Below are 21966 nucleotides of genomic sequence, written 5' to 3'. Positions count from 1 at the left end.
TTGTATTTGTATGTAGTAAGGAATCTACGTTAAATATTGAGATGGTAGCTAATATTAACATCTTTCTAAACTTTATCATGTCCATTTACAGTCATATGAGGAAATTACTTCAGACAAATACTTTGACTTCATAAAAAAGTATGTCGTTGGCATCGGCCCATGGAAGGACACCATTGTACCTCCAGATTCAAAAAATTATTTGACAACCCCGACAGATCTTGTTGCTAAAGCTCATGCACATGATTTACAGGTATGTACGCTAGTACCTTTTGCATTCTTTGAGCCAGAAAAATGGATTTCTTTCTTTTCTCCTGATGGTAACGTTAATATGAGAATAGAATAGATGAAGAGATTCTGTAACTATTTGTGGATTTCTTTTCTAAGTTATCAATATTTTCCTTACAATTACTTGTTCTTTAACTTGCTACATCATTATCATAATCCCGCAGTTCTAACTATTTCTTTTGTTTTACATTTCAATGTGGTTTCTTGTCTACCTTCCTATTCTATCTTGGACTGCTGTATAACACAGTATCTAACATGCCATTTTCATTCATCATCATTGAGCCAGCAAAATAGGTTACATTATTTTCCTTGTGGATAGCAAGGTTAATAAGAAGATAGGATAGATGAAGAGAATCTGGAACTATTTGTGGATGTCTTTCCTAAGCTATTTACATTTTCCTTACAATTACTTGTTCTTTAGCCTGCTAGATCATAATCACAATCCCGCAGTTCGAACTACTTCTTTGTGTCATTTTATATTTGAATGCTGTTGTTTATTGGCTATTCTCTTATTCTGTTTTGGACTACTGTAGCACATAGTGTCAAACGTACCATTTTCATTTTTCAACATTAAGGATATTCCTTCAATGAATATATTCGGTCCATTAACATTCATTTTACTTTTCTAAACATGCATTTTCAGGTTTCCTTTTCTTGTTGTCCTTTTCTGTCCATGTTGTGGTCAGATCTCAGATATCAAGTTTTGATCCAGAATGGACCACTATGGTATTTGTCATCCATCTTGATTCTTTCAGAGTGGAAAAAGCGGAGGAACCTGTAATGTCTTTTTTCGAGAATAGGGGACAAGAGTGTTAAATTTCCACGAAACTTTACAACTACGTAGTAAATTACTGAAAACTGAAACCAAATTTACTTTCACCGAGATACAAAGTTTCTTAGCAAATTAGAAGCAGCGGACACCAGAGATAAAAAAAAAACACATCACACAAATTGACACATTTGTTTACTCAGGAAACCCAACAGGGAAAACCTGCGCCTTTGTTGTGGTATTTTATTGATTGTTCTTGAGCAATTGATCTATTGCAAGGCAATCTGTCTCTGAGAAAATGTTCTGCTGCTTCTCACTAATCTCAGCTAATAAGTTGATCTTGGCTTATCTTGATCACTGCTTGATCTCGGCCCTCTAGCACACAACCGTTCCCCTGCTGAATCCTTGACTTGTCCCTGCAATCCTTTGATCCTGCTCCTTGATCTTTACGCACTAGGAGCTCCTATTTCTATGTGCACTAGGTCCCTATTTCCTAGTGCATAGGAGGCTCCTAAAACCTAGCACAAATCCTCCTTTTCTCTTGCACACTTGTGGTCTCCTATTTCTTGGGACACAAGTTCTCAACTCTGCGCATATCTCCTAAATCTTAGCCACTTGTGGTCTCCTATTTCTTGGGACACAAGTTCTCAACTCTGCGCATATATCCTCAATCCTAGCGCACTTGTGATCTCCTATTTCTTAGGACACAAGCTCTGTTCTCTCCACAATCAAAGATCCTCTCACAAACTTGTGAACAAACTTGTAAACAAGCTTATGAATTCCTGTGCCTTCTTCCTTCTCTTTATAGACCCAATTTGAACATGCAAGGAGGCCTAGTTCTATTTTAGAAGTCGAGTTCTAATTGAGAGCTAACTGAGAGTTCTTCTTGTCCTTTCTCCAATCAACACTGGAGTTCTTAACTCATTCTCTCTCCAATCAACATTGGAGACTAACTCGTTCTTCCTTCAATCAAGATTGAAGACTAACTTGCTCTAACTGAACTTGTAACTACCACCTCATTCTGTAGTCAAACTAATGAAGACTCCACTTAACTGAAGCTCCAACTCTACGCATGCTAACTTGATGATTATTCCAGTAAACTGGAAATAAGCTCATCCTAATTGAAGTCTAACTCATGAGCTTGCACTCATGCTCGAGAAAGACAAACCAAGGTCTTTACTGGCTAAGGCACAAGCCAAAAGACCTTTACCCACTACATTTTCAACAACGAGAAAATTAATTTGATTATTTAATATCATCTTAAAAGTGATAGTGAGAAATTAAATTAAAAAGGGAACTATTAAGTGACTCTTGATTTAATTAAGAAATAAAATTTATAAAATGACTTTATTATTAAAAAGTGATTCATTGTATTTAAACGACCCATAGTATTTGGATCAAGAAAATTACAAAAGGAAAGATGAGAGTTTATTTAGGGGTAAGATTTCATGATTTGGTTAATTGATTTTTGTGGGATCATTGAGCTTTGTGTGAGGATTTGAAATCCTAAGGGTGGATCTTCTTTAGGGGTGAAACTATCGTCTAGGGATTAAAACTAGTTTCAGTGTTGCAAAATACAACCTAGCTAGGCATTGGAAGGATCAAATAGCGTCCTCATTGGTTCTTAGCGAAGAAGGACGAGGTTTTGGAGCGTTTTTCAGAAGGTTGAAGCGATGCATATTTACAGACAAGGGAGTTCGCCCATAGAAGGTTTCTAAAGACGATTGAATTACTCCAAATTATCTATTTGTCAAGTTTCCTTTCAAAATAAATCTGACATAATTTTCCTCTTTGTAAATTAAATAAAGTAGCAGGGGTTTTGCAGTTAAATTGCCCACAAGCTCTGTGTTAATTGACTTAATAAATTTATTTGTTATTTCCCAACAAAAATTATGGAGTGTATTTGTTGAAGAATCAAGGGCAATTATGTGTAGTGTGATTCTTCTTGACTTGATAACAATTTGTGGAGTCTTTTTACTTTTCTTGTTAGCTTAAGCTTCTTCTTCTTATTAATCCATGTGCGTGTACTTCATCAAACTACTACCAAAAACATAAGAAAAAGAACACAAAATGTTGGCTCTTTGTCAGGGCCAAAACCTCTCTTCTCTTGAGAGGAAAACCCTTTAATAAGTTTCTCTTATTGAAGCTTCTTATTGATCAATGCCAAACCATAGACCCTTGACTAGAATGTCCTCCAAGCACAAGTCAAGTCCTTCCTCCTTTCTGCACTTTGTTCCCCGACACTTCCTTCTTTCGGCACTTCGTTTCCCGACACTTCGTCCTCCTTCCAACTGTTGTTAGATCTTGTTGCACTTTCTCTAGAAGAGATACCATTGATGACACCCTTTTCTTATGATGATCCCTTCCTTCTCTTCACCAACCAATGAATTTGTATGGCTGTAATGGGAGGGCTGTTATAACAGCATAGACAACCTCCTTCTCTTCGCACGTGTGACTATAATAGGCTTTAGAACAACCCTATTACCTTCACTCTTCTTCCTTGCTTCTTTGCTTGTGTAATGTTCCTAGGTAGGAATGTAAGTGATATTAAGCAAATAAACTGTGCAACAGAATATAAAAATGAAACACACATTAAACATCCATGAAAATGCTGCAAATAAGGAATTGTTGAGCCATATTATTAAAAATCTGCAAGCTAGATACAATATATAATGGAATGGTGCACCTGGGTGTTGGAAATACTGAGAGGGGGGATGAATCAATATTCCTTAGCAATTAGCACTTTTAAATCTTTTCACAGCATTAGTTAATCTTCAATTATTATTATTAATGTTTATGCAGTAATAAAAATAAATAAAAGAACACAATAGACACAATAATTTTAGGTGGAAAACCCCCTCCGGGTCAAAAACCATCGAATGCTTTTCTAATAAATTCTTTAATCTTCCTCCCCAACTGAAATGAAAGCAACAACTTCCTAGAATTCTAGAAAAGCATTCTTCTCCAGCTCGCATTGGAAGGATGCCCCAACGCCTTGGTTTCTTTAGTAGTCAACTGAATGGATTCCCCAACATCCTAGACCAACCAACCACCCTGAAGTGTTCGCAGGCTCCAACCTGTAGGCGACTTCATGCACCTGCCTAGCACCTCCCTGCCACCCTATAATGACTGAAATGAGACAAGAGTGTGGATTCCCGTACCAGGGACAACGATCCACGATACAATATGATTTATAATGATTTTGACCAAACACCCAATCACACTATGACCTGCAACCCAACCATGACATCATCCCAACAGAGAATCCTATACCTCCCAATAATGCCTTTTTGACTCTAGGCAGCTTGACTCTTTTACTATAATGACTCTTCCAATGATGACACTTTTACAAATGACTCTTTTTCAACTTTACAATGATGACTATTGGCCTTGACACTTCTTCACAATATACAGATCGTTGTCATGTCTTCAAAGGATGTCCTGCTGCAATGATTCCTTTGATTTGATACTTCTGCTCTTGAATTCTTGCTTGAAGTTGTACTTGAATCTTCTTCTATCTGCATGCAAAATTTGCCCGGCGAAACCAATCCCAAAGAAAAACAAAATACCCTTCAACTTACCTCTGCTTGCAAAACACATGTAAGTGCATAATAATGAACAAATAAAAATTAAAAATTACAATGCATGGCTGAAATGTGCTTGTCACTTTTGTTGTTGATTTGCTGCAGTAGTAGACAAAGACTCCCACTCTTGATATAGGCCTAGACTCTATGCAAGACTATATCCAAAAATATATACAATAAAAACTGATGACAAACCCTAGACTTGTGATGGAACAAGTTCTAAGTATAACAACAAAGACCATTCTATCACTATGAAAAGACAAGTAACATGAACTCACAATATCATATAGATTTAGCAGACTTGGTGTAGCATCAAGAATATGTAGCATAAAATGTGTAGTATCAAGAATAGGATATCCGAAATGTGGTATCAAAACTAACTGTGACATATAGAGACATAGAGATATAACCGAGACCCTGTATGTACTTACGTTGTCCTGCAAAAACATATGTCAGAGATGATACTCATATTTCAAATGTAAACACTAATCATACATACCTTGCTGTAGGAGACTTACCCTTGACTGTTGATGTGTGGTCCTTACTGCAGTGATCCTTGAATGCATGCTTTTTCTTGCCTTCTAGGAGCTCGATATTGAATCTGTTGTATCTATGTAATTTCGGATCTCCAGGGTCTGAAATTTCGTCCTGTGGTAGCCCTCTGAGTCCTCTTTCCAACCCCATAGGTCTAATCAAGATTGGATTCTTCAAGAAAGAGTTATGCCCAATCTCCCACGATGACCTGATTATAGACTGGTTCAGTAGAGCGAACTTGTACGAAGTGCCACGTGTCACTGTTGCGACCTTCGGCCCTGAAAACGCTACTCAACAAACTACAGTCCATCCTCTTTCTGTGACTATTTACGAAATTTGAATCCAATGCTCAGAGAGAAAGTTATGACGATTTTTCCAACGTCACCCGTTTGACATGGAATTCAGGAGTCTGTAGAAACCTTAACTTCCTTAGATCATATCTCCAAAAATATAGCGAACCAAGATCTAAAATTCGGTCACGAGGTTCATGAAGATTTCGGTTCAAATGGGTTTTAATTTCAGGTTCTGAAGCTTCGCAGAAAAAAAGTTATAGCGAAAATTCCACGATGACCTGTTTGAAGCCACAAAATCCCTATCAAAGGAGGATATGAGGGTCATTATTTATATGAATGTCTTGAGTTGAGAGGGTACTCAACAAGTGAACGTTGGAGGGATTTTAGGAGCAAATTTTTTAATTAATTATTGACTATTCAATGACCACAACCAATTATGAGTGCCATGCCACAACCCCATAGGGTTTTAGCCCACTAACTGGGGTTACTAACTTCAAACATGAATATCTCTCAAACCATGAAGAATTACTTGGCGTGCCATATATCAACGGAAACATCTCAACGAGTAGAATCCATCTAGAAGATCCTTGACTCATAATAGAGTAAGTTGTCAAGTCAAAATGGCCATGCAAGATTGAGGTAGCCCCTGGTGCTACTTGGGTTGACATCAATGACAACCATTGATCAAAACTGGGCTTGTCCCAATGAACAAGCAAGACCAACCCCAGGTGGGAAAATAGTTGAGTTGAAGGTTGCCCAGCTGTTGCACCACTCTGCACTGTGCTGTCCCAGTGAACTATTGCCCTGCTGAACTTTGGCTAGCTTGGAGGTGCTAAAAAACTACCTTGAAAATTGTGTGCCTTTAACCTCAGACTCCTTAGAGAAAACTCTGAAAAACCCAGAAGGGAATTAAACTAGTTTTGACTTCATATTTTTGACCCCCTTGGAGCCTCTCCCCAGCGATGACTTCCAATTTCGACTTACAGGAAAAATCTTGCAAATCCCTCTGCAAACTCCTCCAAAATGTTGGTTTTACATGTGCTATCCAATTCCTAGCTCCCCGAATGGCTCTTGGCCAAGATCAACTGCTCCCCTAATGCTCTACGCTACCCAGAAAACTACACTGCTAGCTCGAAAGGAACTACAAGGAACTCCACTTCCACTGCTCGGAAAATGCTACAAAATCTGCCCCAAGCTCCTTGACCAAAACCCACAAAAACTCAGAAAGGGTTTGTTCTGAATCCAACCTCCTAAATGCGGCCTCCAATATGCCCTACGCCCTCAAATTGCTCAAGAATACAGCCTACAAGGAATACAAGCAAAATCCTCTTCACAAGCTCTAGAAATGTAGCAATCTCCTCCACAAATGCCTCCCTTAGCTCCCTCGACAAATTTCAGCCTTAAAGACTGATGCTCTACCTCCCACGTGTGCACCAAATGCTACCTGTATGCTGGCCCAGGAAGTGTGAAAGTCACACTGCCAAGAAGCACCCTCCTCCAGCGCCCAAATTCTCCAAAATGATAGCAAACCTCCTATGCCTCCTCTCAAGAAAATCTCCCAACCAAACTCCACTGCAAGACACCGCAAGAAAACTTGGCCTCCTCCTCACTATGTCCTCCACAATGTTACTTGGGAGCGGGAGCGGGAGCGGGGAGCGGGAGCGGAAGCAGGAGCAGGAGCGACCATTTTTAGAAGCTCCCGGTTTGGGAGCGAATCGAGGAGCGATTTTTTAAAAATATATATATTTTTTATATTTTTTAATTTTTGATACATATATGTCAACAAAAACATGTAGAATGATGAAATAGACATAAAAAACATAAAAAAACATAAATTGATCATTGAACCATATCACATCAATCATCTAGAAATTATAATCGTCATCAACCATGTCCACAAGTTAGTAAAATACATATTACAACTGCAACATATTGAGTCTTATAAATCATGATTCATCAAATTCAATATTAAAGTTTCAACTTCAAGCTTTCAGAATTGAAAATTCAATAACATTTATCATCATTGATCACCAAAGTAACAAGTTGTACTTGTAAGCCAAGTTTAACCATTACAAGAAGTAATATCGAAGATATTTCTAAGTCCTAACTTCTAACTGTTAACATGATATGAAATGTTAAAAATTTATAAAATGAAACATGAATAATGAGATGAAATGAAACAACTTTAGTCTGTCACAAAGCATCATATTCATAATTCACAATCATTACCAATGAGTTATAATTGCCAAGGCCCAACTTCAAACTTCAAATTTTCATTGTCACAGTGATATAATGTTTACAAAAAATATCATAATGTCATAATGATATGAAAGAGTCAAGAGTCAAGAGTCAAGGACTCAAAACTCAACAGTTATGAAAACTAAAGTCTAATAGAAACTAAAAAAGACAAGTAAACTGTAAATCTACAAGTGGCCCTTGCCACGAGAGTCTCCAGGAGTATAAGCAGGTCGTGGTGGTCTTCTAGGAGTCTTCCGCACAGACCGACGACCAGAACTAGAGCCTCCACGCGAGGGTGTCGATGGAGGTGGCGACAGCAATGGAACAAGACTCGGGCCCCGAGAACTGCTACTGGATGGTGGAGGTGGAGGTGGCATGGCTGCTGCAGCTGCTTCATTTTCATCCCGTACAAGCTCCTCTTCTAGTTCTTCCATATGTACAATGCCATCCTCCAAATTGTCGTCCTCAGGGTGATTGTCCCAAATTTTATATGTGGGATCTTCATTAGCCCGATCACAGTAATGGCTCAACAACCTCAAGTTGTAGTGCACATAAACCAAGCTTTCTGCTCGGTTTTCGTTGAGCCTGTTTCTTTTCACATTATGTATATAACTGTAGGTGCTCCAACACCTCTCTGCAGAAGAAGAATTTACAACCTGTGAAAGAACTTTTTTTGCCAATTTTGGCAAAAGTCCGTGGCCGCCATATGTTTCCCACCATGTGAGAGAATCAAATTTATCTTTGTCGTCCATTGCATGGAAGTTACCATACAAACCACTGCCAGTGAAGTATCTGCCTATTTCAAGGCGCACAGCTGCACATTCCTCCCTGTCAGGCACCAACTTTTCTAATGCTTCCAGATATCCTCTAGTTACCTCTCGATCTAAATGGGGTTTGGTCCTAACACCACCCCCTGCTGCAGGTTTGCCCAACCAAGATTCTGAGTAGTATTTTGGCGTAAGGATATACGCCAAGCAATGTAGTGGAAGGTTAAGCCTATTCCACCGTTCACACACACAATCATGAATCAGTTTGTACAAGTTGGGATCTTTATTATGAACAATGTCTTTTATTTCCCCCAACATGGTATCCATTTGCTCATACACCTCGCCAATCACTGGTTTGTCTGTATCTGCAAACCGAATCATGTTATAAATTGGCTTGGTGAAATCCAATACCTGTCTCACAGTTGTCCAAAACTGCCCATCAAGAGCGGCCTCCTCCACCGTTTCAAAACCTGCCATGTCAGCTACATTTGTAGCCCTTTCCTTTAACACCTGCCAATGTGGACTTGATACCATGCTAGCTAATGCCTCTCTTACCTTCAAAAGGCGCCTGAAGGTGAGGTAATAACTACCAAATCTAGTCCTCGCAATCTTCAGCAACTCCAATCTCGAGTGACTGCGGAAAAGGCCATGGGTATTGCTATGATTTGTAATAAATTTTATCATTTTTTTTCCTTTCTTGTACAAATCACCAATCCATTGGTATTGTTCATTTTTGTTTTTGACAATATCTTGCAATAGAAGGTTCAATGTGTGAACCAAACATCCAGACCAAAATATGTTCGGGTATTTATCCTCAATAATTGCTCCCGTTGCCTTACAATTAGGAGCATTATCAGTGATGACTTGGATGACATTGTATGGGCCAATACGCTCAATTGTTTCAAGCAATGCTTCTGCAATGTTGATAGCGGTCTTGAACTTGTCTGAGTAATCATGTGCAGCTAGAAAGATGGGACCACTTCGGGACACAGCAAGAACACTTATCAATGGCTTGCCTTTTACATTTGTCCATCCATCAGATACAATGGACACCCCATTGTCAGTCCAAGAACTTGTCATTTTATTCAAAGAATGTGATATTTTTGCTTTTTCATGATCAAGGCCAACAGTTCTTGCCTTGTCATACCCAGGGCTCTTGTATCCTTTAGGGGCATCATTTATGGCAGAAACCATTTCGTGCCAATAAGGTGAGCGTAGAACATTGAATGGTATCCCACATGCATAGAGGAACCTGTAAACTTTTGAATCCACATCATTCCTACACCCCTCATCAAGGAAATCTGATATGGTTCTACGCCTCAAAGATGATGACCCTGTGCCTCCATGTCCATATCCACTGCCTTGGCCTGAGGATACTAAAGGAGTTCTTTGTGAGCTTGGTTCAAAGAAACCCCTTGATCTTTTTGTTCTGTATTGGGCTTCCTCCTCTTCCTTTATGTATTTGGCTCTATCTGCTGTTGACACCGCTGCACAAGTTTTGATTCCTATTTGTTTCTCTCCATCCCATGGCCTTTTCCCGCAGAGGTGTCTTCTAGCACGGGTGTATGAACCTGTGCAATCAGTGTTGCAATGGGGGCAATGAAATTTAGTGGTTCCACCCCCTCTCCCTGTTTCAGCCCTTTGAACATATTTCCACAGTGGAGTTTGGTCTTGTTTAGTTTTTTGAGGGTCATGTTCACCCTCCTCCACCTCCTCCTCACTGGGGTTTTCACCCATTTGACTTCCTCCGGCTTCTTCATCCACCTCTTCAGTTTCAGGCCCCCTCCGTTTCCTACTCTCCACCACCATAATAACCATAAAAGGGATCAGGAAGAGGAAAATGCCAATAAATATCCCCAGGTCCATGGTGTTTGATGTTATCATGTTTGTAGGGTTTGAGTCTTGAATCTGCAGGATAATTTAGTTTATTGGGATTAATTCATTTAGTTTATTAATTTAATTTAAATACATGATCTTTAAACTCAAAGAGCTAAATTAAACTAACCAAATTAACTACCTAACCAGCTAAACTAACTAAATGATTAAGTTACTTACCTCTGCAGGCTTGCTCCTCGCTCCTTGGCACTTGCTCCTCGCTCCTCAGCTCTGGCTCCTTGCTCCTCAGCTCTTGCTCCAGCTCTCAATCTCTTGCTCAAGCTCTCAATCTCTTGCTCAATCAAGTTGAAATGAAATGTTTTTGGCCCATTGGGCTTATAAAATATAAAAAAATTTCTAAAATTTTGGGAATTTTCGGGTCCGGCGGATTTTTTTTCCGCCGAACCGCTCCCGGCCCGACTAAAATCGCTCCCGGAGAATTTTTTAATTCCCGGGAGCGATCAGGGAGCGATCGCTCCCCGATCGCTCCCGGGCGTTAAAAAACGCTCCGGGAGCGCGGGGAGCGATCGCTCCCTGAAACGCTCCCTATCAGACCAGGGAGCGTAATTTTTTTTACGGGAGCGCGCTCCCGAAAATCGCTCCCGTCCAGGAGCGATTTTGGGAGCGCGCTCCCGCCCGGAGCGCTCTTCGGGAGCGGGTTCGAAGGGGGGGGGGGGCGCTCCCCCGCAACACTGGTCCTCCAGTAATACGCACGGCCTAGAGATGAATACAACTGCTAGAAACCACAATGAAATCCTCCTCCGGAAGAATGAAGAAAAACCTTCCTAGGGTGGCACTCGAAGTCCCCCGAAGAAAGGGTGAGCTCTTCGCTTGAAGAACTCTTGCTGAACAACAAGTGACTCGGCTAAGCAGCTCGAGAAACCAAAGAGAAATCAATATGCCAAAAGATGATAAAATGAGGAGAGTTTCCTTCCTTATATAGATTTCATGGAACACTTTTCCCTCCAATTTTCCCTCCATCTCGAGCCCTCACTTAACCATCAACTTTCCCCTCCATGCAATTCAAACTAGGGAGTGCGTACTTCGCTAGTGTGGGTGGCCCCCACATGGAACTTAACCACAACAAAATAACTTCTCCTAAGTCTAATCTCCTAATAAAATCGAATGGGCCCCACTATCTCCAAAATTTGTCACAAAATGCAATAATTAATCTTGTTCCAAATTAGGAAGGGACATGACAAAGGATGGGACTCTATGCATGTGCATTAACTACAGGGCACTCAACAAAAAGACAATGAAGAACCAGTATCCCATGCCACGTATTGATGAGTTGATGGATGAGCTTAGAGGAGCCAAATACTTCTCTAAGATAGATTTGCGGTCTGGGTATCATCAGATTCGAGTGAGGGAGCAGGATATTCCGAAGACAACTTTCAGATGTCATTATGGGCATTTTGAGTTCTTGGTCATGCCTTTTGGGTTGACCAACGCACCTACTACCTTTCAGTCATGCATGAACCATGTGTTTAGAGGTTAGTTGAGGAGATTTGTACTAGTATTCTTTGATGATATCTTGATCTACAGCAAGACATGGGAGGAGCACTTGCAACATCTAGAGACAGTGTTGCGTATCTTGGAGGAGCAGCAGTTCTACGCCAAGATGTCCAAGTGGGCATTTGGGCTGACAAAGATGCTCTACTTGAGGCACATCATACGCACAGATGGGGTCAAGGTGCACGAGGAGAAGATCGGGGCCATTCGGGATTGGCCAGATCCTAGAAATGTGACAGCGTTGAGAGGATTCTTGGGCATTTGTACTTATTACCGAAAGTTCGTTAAGGGCTTCTCACAGTTGGCAGCACCCCTTATTGATCTGACTAAGAAGGGGGCTTTTGCATGGACAGATGGAGCTCAGGTAGCATTTGATCGCCTCAAGGAGGTGATGAGTTGTTGCCTTGTATTAGCACTCTCGGATTTCACATAACCCTTCACATTGGAGTGCGATGCATCGAATGAGGGGATCGGGGAAATCTTGTCCCAAGGTGGGCACCCCATTGCTTTTGAGAGTCGGAAGCTCGTACCACATGAGAGATCATATTCCATATACGAAAAGGAGATGTTTGCCATAATGCATGCATTGGCCAAGTTTAGACAGTACTTGGTGTGTAACTAGTTTCAAGTGAAGACAAACCACAACAATCTTCATCACTTCATGGGGCAACAAGGCCTCAATTATAGACAACAGAGATGGGTCAGCAAGGTGTAGGCCTACGATTTTGATATTGAGTATGTGCGAGGGAAGCACAATCTAGTGGTAGATGCACTATCCAGGGGACCCGCAGGACTTTCACTCATGAGCACCTGCCATGATTGGAAGGCACAACTATTAGTAGAGTACTCCAAGGATCGTTGGGCATGCGAGATCTTGGAAGGCATCTATATAGATGAACGCTACAGTGTGATGGATGACGTTATTTACTACAAAGGGCACATATTCTTGGTTTCAGGGTCACAATTGAGGGAGCACAGCCTTTGTGCAACTCATGATTCCCCTTTGTCTCAACACCATGGGTTCAGGAAGACCTATATGGAAGTGAGAGATTGCTTCACCTTGAAGGGCCTCAAGGGGGATGTGTTGAGATATGTACAAGAGTGTGAGGCTTGTCAGAGGAACAAGGGGGAGTTGACCCATCTAGCAAGATTGTTGCAACCTCTTCCAATTCCTGAGGGGAAATGGGAGAGTTTCTCTATGGACTTCATCACCAGGCTTCCCTCGGTGTAGGGGAAGGATTATATTTTAGTGGTCGTTGATCGTCTAACCAAGTTCGCACATTTCTTTTCCATTCCGACACAGTATTCAGCTTCACAGGTGCTATAACTATTCTTTAGGGAGGTCTTACGCTTGCACGGAGTCCCTATGACTATAGTTTGCGACCGAGACAACCAATTCATGGGGAGATTTTGGCAGGAGCTTTTTAGGCTAGTTGGAACCGAGCTCACCTTGAGCACCAATTACCATCCACAGACCAACAACTAGATAGAGAGGGTGTACAAATGGCTAGTGGGTTATCTCGGGAACTATGTGACGGGGCAACAGAGGGCTTGGATTCGATGGCTGCACTTTGGAGAGTATTGTTACAACACTACTCATCATATGTCCATTGATATGACTCATTTCCGTGCTCTATATGGTTATGATGCTTTATCTTTTGCTGACATCGCTTCTGGAGATAGCCGGGCCCCAAAGGCCAAAGATTCGATCCTAGAGAGCCAAGATATCCTCAAGGATCTTAAGGATAATTTGCAGACAGCTCAGAATCAACAGAAGATATATGCTGACAGGCATCGGGTGGAGAGGCATTTTGAGGAAGGGGACTTGGTGTACCTTCGATTGCAGCCATACCGACAGTCCACTCTGAAATAGAAGGGGGTCGAAAAGCTGCAACCACGATTTTTTGGGCCCTACAGGGTGATCAGGAGGGTTGGAGAGGTAGCTTATGAGTTGGAGCTACCACCAGGGAGCAAGATCCACAATATTTTCCATGTTTCATGCCTCAAGAGGGTGTTGGGGAAACAGGTTACAGCAGCTGTGGAGTTGCCTCCACTTGATGATGAGGGGCATCTGGTTTTGGAACCGGAAGCCATCTTGGAGACCAAGGAAAGGAAGCTCAGAAGCAAGATAATTAGAGAATACTTGGTGCATTGGAAGAGCTTACCAGATGAAGATGCTACTTGGGAGGGTGAGCATATACTTGAGCATCCAACATTGAAGTTGCTTGGGGACAAGCAACATTTGGCAAGGGAGGGCTGTAATGTTCCTTCCTAAACTATTTTGGAACATGTTTAATCTCTACATTTTGGGGCCAATTTTGGAGGAGATGGGGCCCATTCAATTTTATTAGGAGGCTTAGACATTAGTAGTAAGTTATTTTGGGTTTGTTAAGTAACATGTGGGGGCCACCCACACTAGGAAAATACGCACTCCCTAGTTCGAATTGCATGAGAGGGGAAGTCGATGGTTAAGTGAGGGACCCACGAAGGAGGGAAAATGGAGGGAAAAGTGCTCCATGAATTCTATAAAAGGAAGGCAACACTCCTCATTTGAGCATCTTTGGCATATCAAATTTCTTCTTGGTTGCTCGAGCTGCTTAGTTGGGTCACTTGTTGTTTAGCAAGAGTTCTTCAAGCGGAGAACTCACCCTTTCTTCGGGGGACTTCGAGTGCCACCCTAGAGAGGATTCATCCACATTCTTTCGGAGGAGATTTTCAATGTGGTTTCCAGCAGTTGTATTCAACATCTCCAGGTGGTGCATATTTCTGGAGGACATTGTGGGAGAAGCCGAGTTGTGATTTTGACATTCTTCAGAGGAGCTTTGGCCGAGAGAAATTCTGGAAGGGAGGCTCTAGTGTTTTGCTGCCATTTGGGTGAGTTTTTGGGTTGGAGGAGAGAGCTACTATTCAGTGGGATTTTCGCACTTCCTGGGCCAGCGCAGAGGGAGGATATTGGGCACACGTGGGAGGTGGAGACTCAGCTATTGAGGCTGATCCTTGTTGGGAGAGACAAGGGAAACATTAGTGGAGGTGACTGCTACTTTTCCAGAGTATTTGGTGAGGATTTTGTTGGTGCATTGGCAGGCAGTGTGCTTCAACAACCTTGGAGGGAGTAGAGCCTTTTGGGGGTTGATTTTGGGAGGTCACAAACAGACCACACCATTTATGGGTTTTTGTGGGTTTTGGTCAAGGAGCTTGAGGTTAATCTTGTAGCATTTTCTGAGCACCGGAGGTGGAGTTTCTAGCAGTTCCTTTCCAACAAACGGTGCAAATTTTTTGGGCAGCGTAGAGCATCATTAGAGAAATTGTTATCAGCATTTAGGCTTATTGTTTTATCACCTAAGCTTTGTCACGCTTGCCATTGAGGCAAGCCTAGGTACAATTCTTCCATACTATTGTACTTGCTCCATTTGATTGATAAAATGGCTCAGGTAGTTCTTACTTCTGGAGTTTTTATGAGTATTTGCTAAATGTTTGAAATTTCTGGTGTTGTATTTGTTTTTTCTTTACATATCACTGTTTATCCAAGTTTGGAACATTACAAGGTGCTTGTGACAAGACAAATGTATCTCAAACACAACTTCAAAGGCAAGCCAATAATTCTAAAGTTTGATACATCAGTTTAATTTCAGGCCTCATGTTGAATCTCCAAAGGCCTCAGTATTCATGAGTAATTCTGACCCTGATGTTAAGTGTTCTAACTCAACCTATCTGGAAAGTTCTGAGCTTGATGCTAAAAGGCACCCACTTAGCAAGGTGTTGGAATTTCTAAGTTTAACCCGTTAGAAATTCTTCCTGTACTATCTGGTTTATTTCTTCCTAGTTGTTTAATTACTTAACAAGTTATTTACCATGTAAATACTGAAAATAAACACAAGTACAATATCAACATCTACAGATCATCAACTGAACGAAAACAAGCACACAAGTGACACCGTTATTTTTGGACCAATGTCCCTGGAAAAACCCAATGCGGGAAACCCGGTGCAACTATTCAGAAGATTTATTTTTATGCAGTTTTCATAATACCAGGGTGCCAGAAATGGCTCACCTAACAGAGAATGCCCTCGGCAATAGTACCTCTCCTCAGAGACAGATATTCCGGATGATCAATCACCGAATGAACGATCCCACAGCAACAATTGTAGCTTTCACTGCTCTGCATCACTTTGATAGGGACTGCGTCACCCTATCTGGCTCACCAACACCCAGTCTGCCCCACGAAAATCCTCCCAATGCTGCCTTGGCCCTGCATCAGCTTTGCTAGCTTCTGTGTCATCCACGTTGGCCTCTTCTGGCTCTGCGCAGCTCCCAGCTACCTCTGTGTAGCACCCAGCTGCCTCTACGTCAACCTCTCCAGGATCTGCGCTGTCTCTCTGGTACTAACTCTGCCTCTCTGCAATGTATTCTCTGCCCCTTGCTGTTGATCACTGATTCAATTTTGCTTAGCAACCCTGCGCTAGCAAAATGAATGACTGATCACTCTGGTGTGTTCTCTAATTGACCCTCAAGCCCCCTCTTATACTTTTCTCATTGGTCCATCAACGGCCGAGATTAAATCTCTAATCAACGGCTAAGATTAGATTTGGCTTGATCCATGACTTTTGGAACATTCTAACCGAGTTTTATATTAATACCCATTAATATTTTATTTTTCCTAAGTTTAGACTTAGGAACTCCATTAAAAATATTAATTATTTAAATATCTCCCAAACCGATTAGAATCCGCCCAAACCCTTTCTGGGTCTTGGAGATCTCATGTGCTTTAGCCTCTCCACCAATTTTCATGGCTAGAGCACATCTGATGCTACCCCAAATCAACACTCCCTCTTAGCGAGGATTGTGTTCTAGTAATCCTCCACACTGAGCATCACTCTGATTATCCAACATTGGTCCCTGTGCTGATGCTAGGCCTTCCCGCCCAACATCCTCTGCACGCTGCATCTTGTACTGCTGCCCATGGCCCTGCCACTGCCACTGCTGCATCCATATGGCAGCTCCCTCTGCATCCGTGCTGCTGCTGGTCCATCTTCTCAACACTGCATCCCCTCTCATCATGCTGCATCGTGCTACTGCACTGCAACTCAATTACTGAGAGTAAGTAACTGATCCACCCAACTATGACATCCCTATCACGCTAGAGACACTCCCAATGTTGAAGCTCCCTTTGTCGCTAACAAGTGCTCCCTCTACTGACCTCTGCTCTACTGCAACAATTCCCTGCATCTCGCACTGTTGCAAACCTCTCTGTGCCATCCTGCACTGGTGCAAGACTCCCTTGCCTCTCGCATTGTTGCAACTTGTTAGCCTCGAGCTGTCCAGGGAATCCTGCACTATAGCACTCTCTGCCGCTCTGTCCGCATCAGTCTTTACCGACATCCGCCAATCCTGCTACTCCTTATCGGGGCTCCCATAGCAAGGTATAATCCAAGAGGTTGGGTACCTCAAGGATCCTGCCCCTCATCGCCTGTAGTCCGTCTGACTACAGCTCAATGTCTCCCCACTTCTTCTCAAGTGACACATGAGCACTAATGGCACAATCGTCCTCCTCCTCGACTTCTTTCTCTGCCTTTGCAGGCACTGCCTTCGAGTCCGAAGCCTCTCCCTTGCTCTTCTTCTTAGGACAATGGTTCGCAAAATGACCCAGTTCCCCACAATGGAAGCACTTGACCTTGGAGAAGTCCTTCTTCTTCCTCTTCTCCTGCTTTCCCACAGATGCTAGAGCCGCATCCTCTTCTTCCTCCTTGATCCTGACCCCTTTTCCGCTACTCCCCGCCTTGGTTAGCCGCTTAATCTCTTCTTGACGAAGAGCCGCCCACAGTTCTTTCCAATCTAGAAGACTTGTCCTGCCCAGTATGCTCTAGACAAATACCTCCCATACCTTGGAAACTGCGTTCAGAGCGGTCCTTACCATCAGTTCCTCCTCTGGCGTGGCCCCTATGAAAGTTAGCTGGTCATGGATCTCCTTCAAGCGACCAAGGAAGACATCTATCTGCTCTCCCCTCTGCATCTGGTATGCCCTTAGCTGATTCTGTAGGAGCATCTTCCTCTGCACTGAAGTATGCTGGTACAATGTTTTCAAGGCATCCCACATCTCCTTTATCGTTTCCTTCTCGGCGATATGTGGTACCACATGATTCTTGACCCCATCAAGGATGATGAACTTAGCCTTTGCCATTGCCTCCTCGTACCTTTCATTAGCCTCCTCGTACCTTTCATTAACTACTGGGTCAACTGGGACAGTTGTCACTCTCGTGATGAAGCCCTTGAGGCGATGTCTGTCTAGAATGGACAAGATCCTGGCCTTCCAGACCACAAAGTTGGACGCTCCGTCCAGCCTATCCTGATCTCTCAACCCATTCACGACCATCTCGCTGCTCTTCTTTCGACTCCTCCAAGTCTCTCTACTTCCCTCCTAGAAGTCCTCTGTTTGACTCCTGCTGAGTCTCTCAACTTCCTGTCTGGAAGTTCTTAGTTCGACTCCCTCTGAGTCTCGATTTCCCTTTTGGAAATCCCTCTGCCAACGTCAAGTTGCCCCACTTCGATCTTCTGTGCAATTGCACCACTGATCCGGATTCCTTGGCTAGAAATCCACCTCGGCAGCAACTCCCTCCACCTTGGTCTTGCCCTGTTAAGTACTGTTCTGACCACAGTATCCCACCAGCTTCGCTCCGCAAATTACCCGTAGCCTCCTATACCCCAGCAACTGAAGGATTGAGCCACTTGGCTCTACACAATCCCGACACAAGCAAATTAGCTCCCCTATCCAACTGCGTTAGCCCTCCTAGCCTCTGTGTGAGCTTGATTCTGCCTCCCTTAGCCTCTATGCTGCCTTTCTCTGGCCCAAAATGATGGTGTTGTCCCTCTGCGTCACTCCTTCCTCTATCGCCTTCTGCAAGGATCAACTCTGTCACTTGGGACAGCTGAATCTGTTGCAATTGCTCTGCTCGCCTGATGCCTTCAGTTTTCCTGTGATCTGCAACCACACTCTGATACTATGTTGGAATTTCTAAGTTTAATCCGTTAGAAATTCTTCCTGTACTATCTGGTTTATTTCTTCCTACTTGTTTAATTACTTAACAGGTTATTTACCATGTAAATACTGAAAAAAACACAAGTACAGTATCAACATCTACAGATTATCAACTGAAAGAAAACAAGCACACAAGTTGACACCGTTATTTTTGGACCAATGTCCCCGGAAAAATCCAATGCGGGAAAATCGGTGCAACTATTCAGAGGGTTTAATTATTATGTAGTTTTCAGAATACAACCAGGGTGCCAGAAATGGCTCACCCAATAGAGAATGCCCACGACAGTAGTACCTCTCCTCAGAAATAGATATTCTGGTTGATCAATCACCGGATGAACGATCCCACAGCAACAATTGCAGCTTTCACTGCTCTGTGTCAGTCTAATAGGGACTGCGTCACCCTATCCGGCTCACCAACACCTAGTCCGCCCCACGAAAATCCTCCCAGCACTGCCTCTTGGCCCTGCGTCAGCTCTGCTAGCCTCTGCGCAACCACTGAAGCTTTTGCATCAGCCCCTAGACCCTCTGCGTCATCCACGCTGGCCTCTTCTGGCTCTGCGCAGCTCCCAGCTGCCTCTACGTAGCACCCAACTACCTCTGCATCAACCTCTGTAGGCTCTGTGCTATCTCTCTGGTACTAACTCTGCCTCTCTACAATGTATTCACTGCCCCTCGCTGCTGATCACTGATTCATTTTTGCTTAGCAATCCCGCTCTAGCAAAATGAATGACTAATCACTCTAGTGTGTTCTCCAACTGACCCTCAAGCCTCCTCTTATACTTTTCTCATTGGTCCATCAATGACCAAGATTAAATCTCTAATCAACAATTAAGATTAGATTTGGCTTGATCTATGACTTTTGGAACATTCCAACCCAATTTTATATTAATGCCCATTAATATTTTATTTTTCCTAAGTTTAGACTTAGAAACTCCAATAAATATTAATTATTTTAATATCTCCCAAACCAATTAGAATCCACCCAAACCCTTTCTGGGTCTTGGAGATCTCATGTGCTTTAGCCTCTCCACCAATTTTCATGGCTAGAGCACATCCGATGCTACCCCAAATCAATAGTTGATTGGTTTATTTAGTGGGGGTTTTCACCCACCAGTGGAATAAACAATTCTAGTCTAAAGTTGAGTTGTAATGTAAGCTTGATAATTGAAGGGTTTCTTGTGATAAGGGGCTTCTTGATGGGTCTCCATGTAATGTCCCCGACTTCTTGAGCATGGAGATATCATTCTCGCTTGCCTATCTCCTTTAGGCTAACAAGAGGGGAAATTGCTAAGGGGACTAAGGAGTTTTACCCAATTTTGATATTATTATTACCAATAAAAGGGGTAAATTATTATTAATAAAAAGGGGAAAAAGTTACTAGGAGGAAATAAGTGGCTTCATCAATAAAATAATAATAAAGGGGGAGTTCTAGAAGATTGGAGTAGATTCGACAAGTTTTATCAAAAAGGAAGATAATGCCATTCGTCATTCTATTTTGGTAATATTTTCTTGTGATTGGATTTTGGCTCAAGGAAATCAAGTTCAAGGGTTTCAGGGGAGACTCTCATACTAGTTTCGGTGGACACCAATTGCCACCCTAGATAGTGCTCAACTAATTTCAGTGGATATCATTGCCACCCTAGTTTGCATTGTGGGAAATCATTCAGATTTTGCATTGATCTTCATTGCATTTTGAAGTTGACATTGGAGGGCCGAATTCACATAGAAGTTGAATCATCTTGTAGGAGAGGGATAAATTCATTCTTGGAGGAGGACCAAATTCTTCTTGTGCCGAGGGCCGAGTTACTTTAGGTGAAAACCATCTTTTAGAGGGTCGAATTTTTGCTTCATAGATTATTTTTTGGGAGGCCGAGTTTGCTTTATCTTTTGAGCAAGGTGCCAAAGTACCAAGGAGGTCGAACTGCTTTAGTAGCTTCTTTCTTCCATAGTAGGCCGAGATTTATTACCTCAACAGTAGACAGAGTTCATTTATTCTGGAGGTCGAATTCCCTCTTATTCAGCAAACAGAGCTTGTAATATTCCTAGTGGAAATATACAATGATAAACAAAGCAAACATAACAAAAACACACATGAAATTTACACACAGATCAGACACCATAAATTAAGCCAAAAATTGTGTTGCTCTGAGCCATTTTATTATAAAATCATGGGGTTACAATCTGGTGTTTGGAAAGTGTGCACCTGGGTTCCCTCAAGGCAAGCTAGCAAAGCCCAAGTGATGAAGACAAGTCCGCAAATGCTGCTGGCTGATCTCCTTAGGAAACTGAGCTGCTGGATGCAAGAAATGGATGTTAGGGCCTCCTCCGGTGCTCAGAAAACTCCAGGAATTTAACCCCGAGCTCTCCTCCAATAACTCACAAAAACCCACTAAGGAATTGACCAAATGTTCGACCTTGGAATTTCGGCTCAATTTCCCCTAGCTCCTCCAGCTACTTGGTATTTCGACCCACCGATAAATGCTGCCACTGAATGTCCCCAAAATGGCTGAAATCGCTTGCAAAACTCCTCCTGGAACTCCTCCACAAATTCATTCCCAAATTCCTCCTGTCCTTAAATCCCGTGCGTGGCACAAAAATGAGCTGCGTAGGCCCTATGCAGTGATTGTTGAACCTCCTCCACACACACACACTGCAATCCTTCCGGACCGATTTGAAAATGATGGGAATTCCCTCCTAGGGATGCCACTCGAAGTCCACCAAAGCAAGGGGTGAGATTCTCGCCTGAAAATCTCTTGTGCTCAACAACACATGTAGACTTGGCCTCCAACTCAAGCGTGCTAGTCAAGGTGAATGCTCAAATGATCAAAGATGCCCAAAATGAGTGCCTCCTCCTCTTTTGTCATTGTGCCTCCCAATTGCCCATGTGGGGCCCAACCATTGAACTCCCCAATGTTTCCCTCCAAGGAATGCATATTTCCAAGGGGGGTCGTATTTCTCCTTGAGTGGTCCCCACCATCCACCAACATTTTGATTTTCTTCTTTTTCTCCTAAGTTGGGCCTTCCCTTAGCTCCAAAACTCAAGTGGGTCCCATAACCCACTTTTCCTAAGTGTAAA

General features: G+C 42.6%; 1 protein-coding gene across 3 annotated transcripts in view; it reads left to right on the top strand.

Moving 5' to 3' along the window:
* The window catches only part of LOC149263210 (glycerophosphodiester phosphodiesterase GDPD6-like), a 334598-nt gene that overhangs the window by 189112 nt on the left and 123520 nt on the right, over positions 1 to 21966 (top strand). For all 3 annotated transcript variants that reach the window (XM_089387371.1, XM_089387374.1, XM_089387378.1), the window contains one exon: positions 92 to 250. In XM_089387371.1, the coding sequence (XP_089243497.1) occupies positions 92 to 250 (159 nt within the window). The remainder of the gene's footprint in view (positions 1 to 91; positions 251 to 21966) is intronic.

Source organism: Pinus tabuliformis, chromosome 6 (genome assembly GCF_031772625.1).
Source record: "Pinus tabuliformis cultivar Carrire ecotype Pingquan chromosome 6, CPIR1, whole genome shotgun sequence".
NCBI lineage: Eukaryota > Viridiplantae > Streptophyta > Pinopsida > Pinales > Pinaceae > Pinus > Pinus tabuliformis.
Note: the sequence above shows the minus strand (reverse complement) of the source record. Positions and strands in the feature narration are given on the sequence as shown.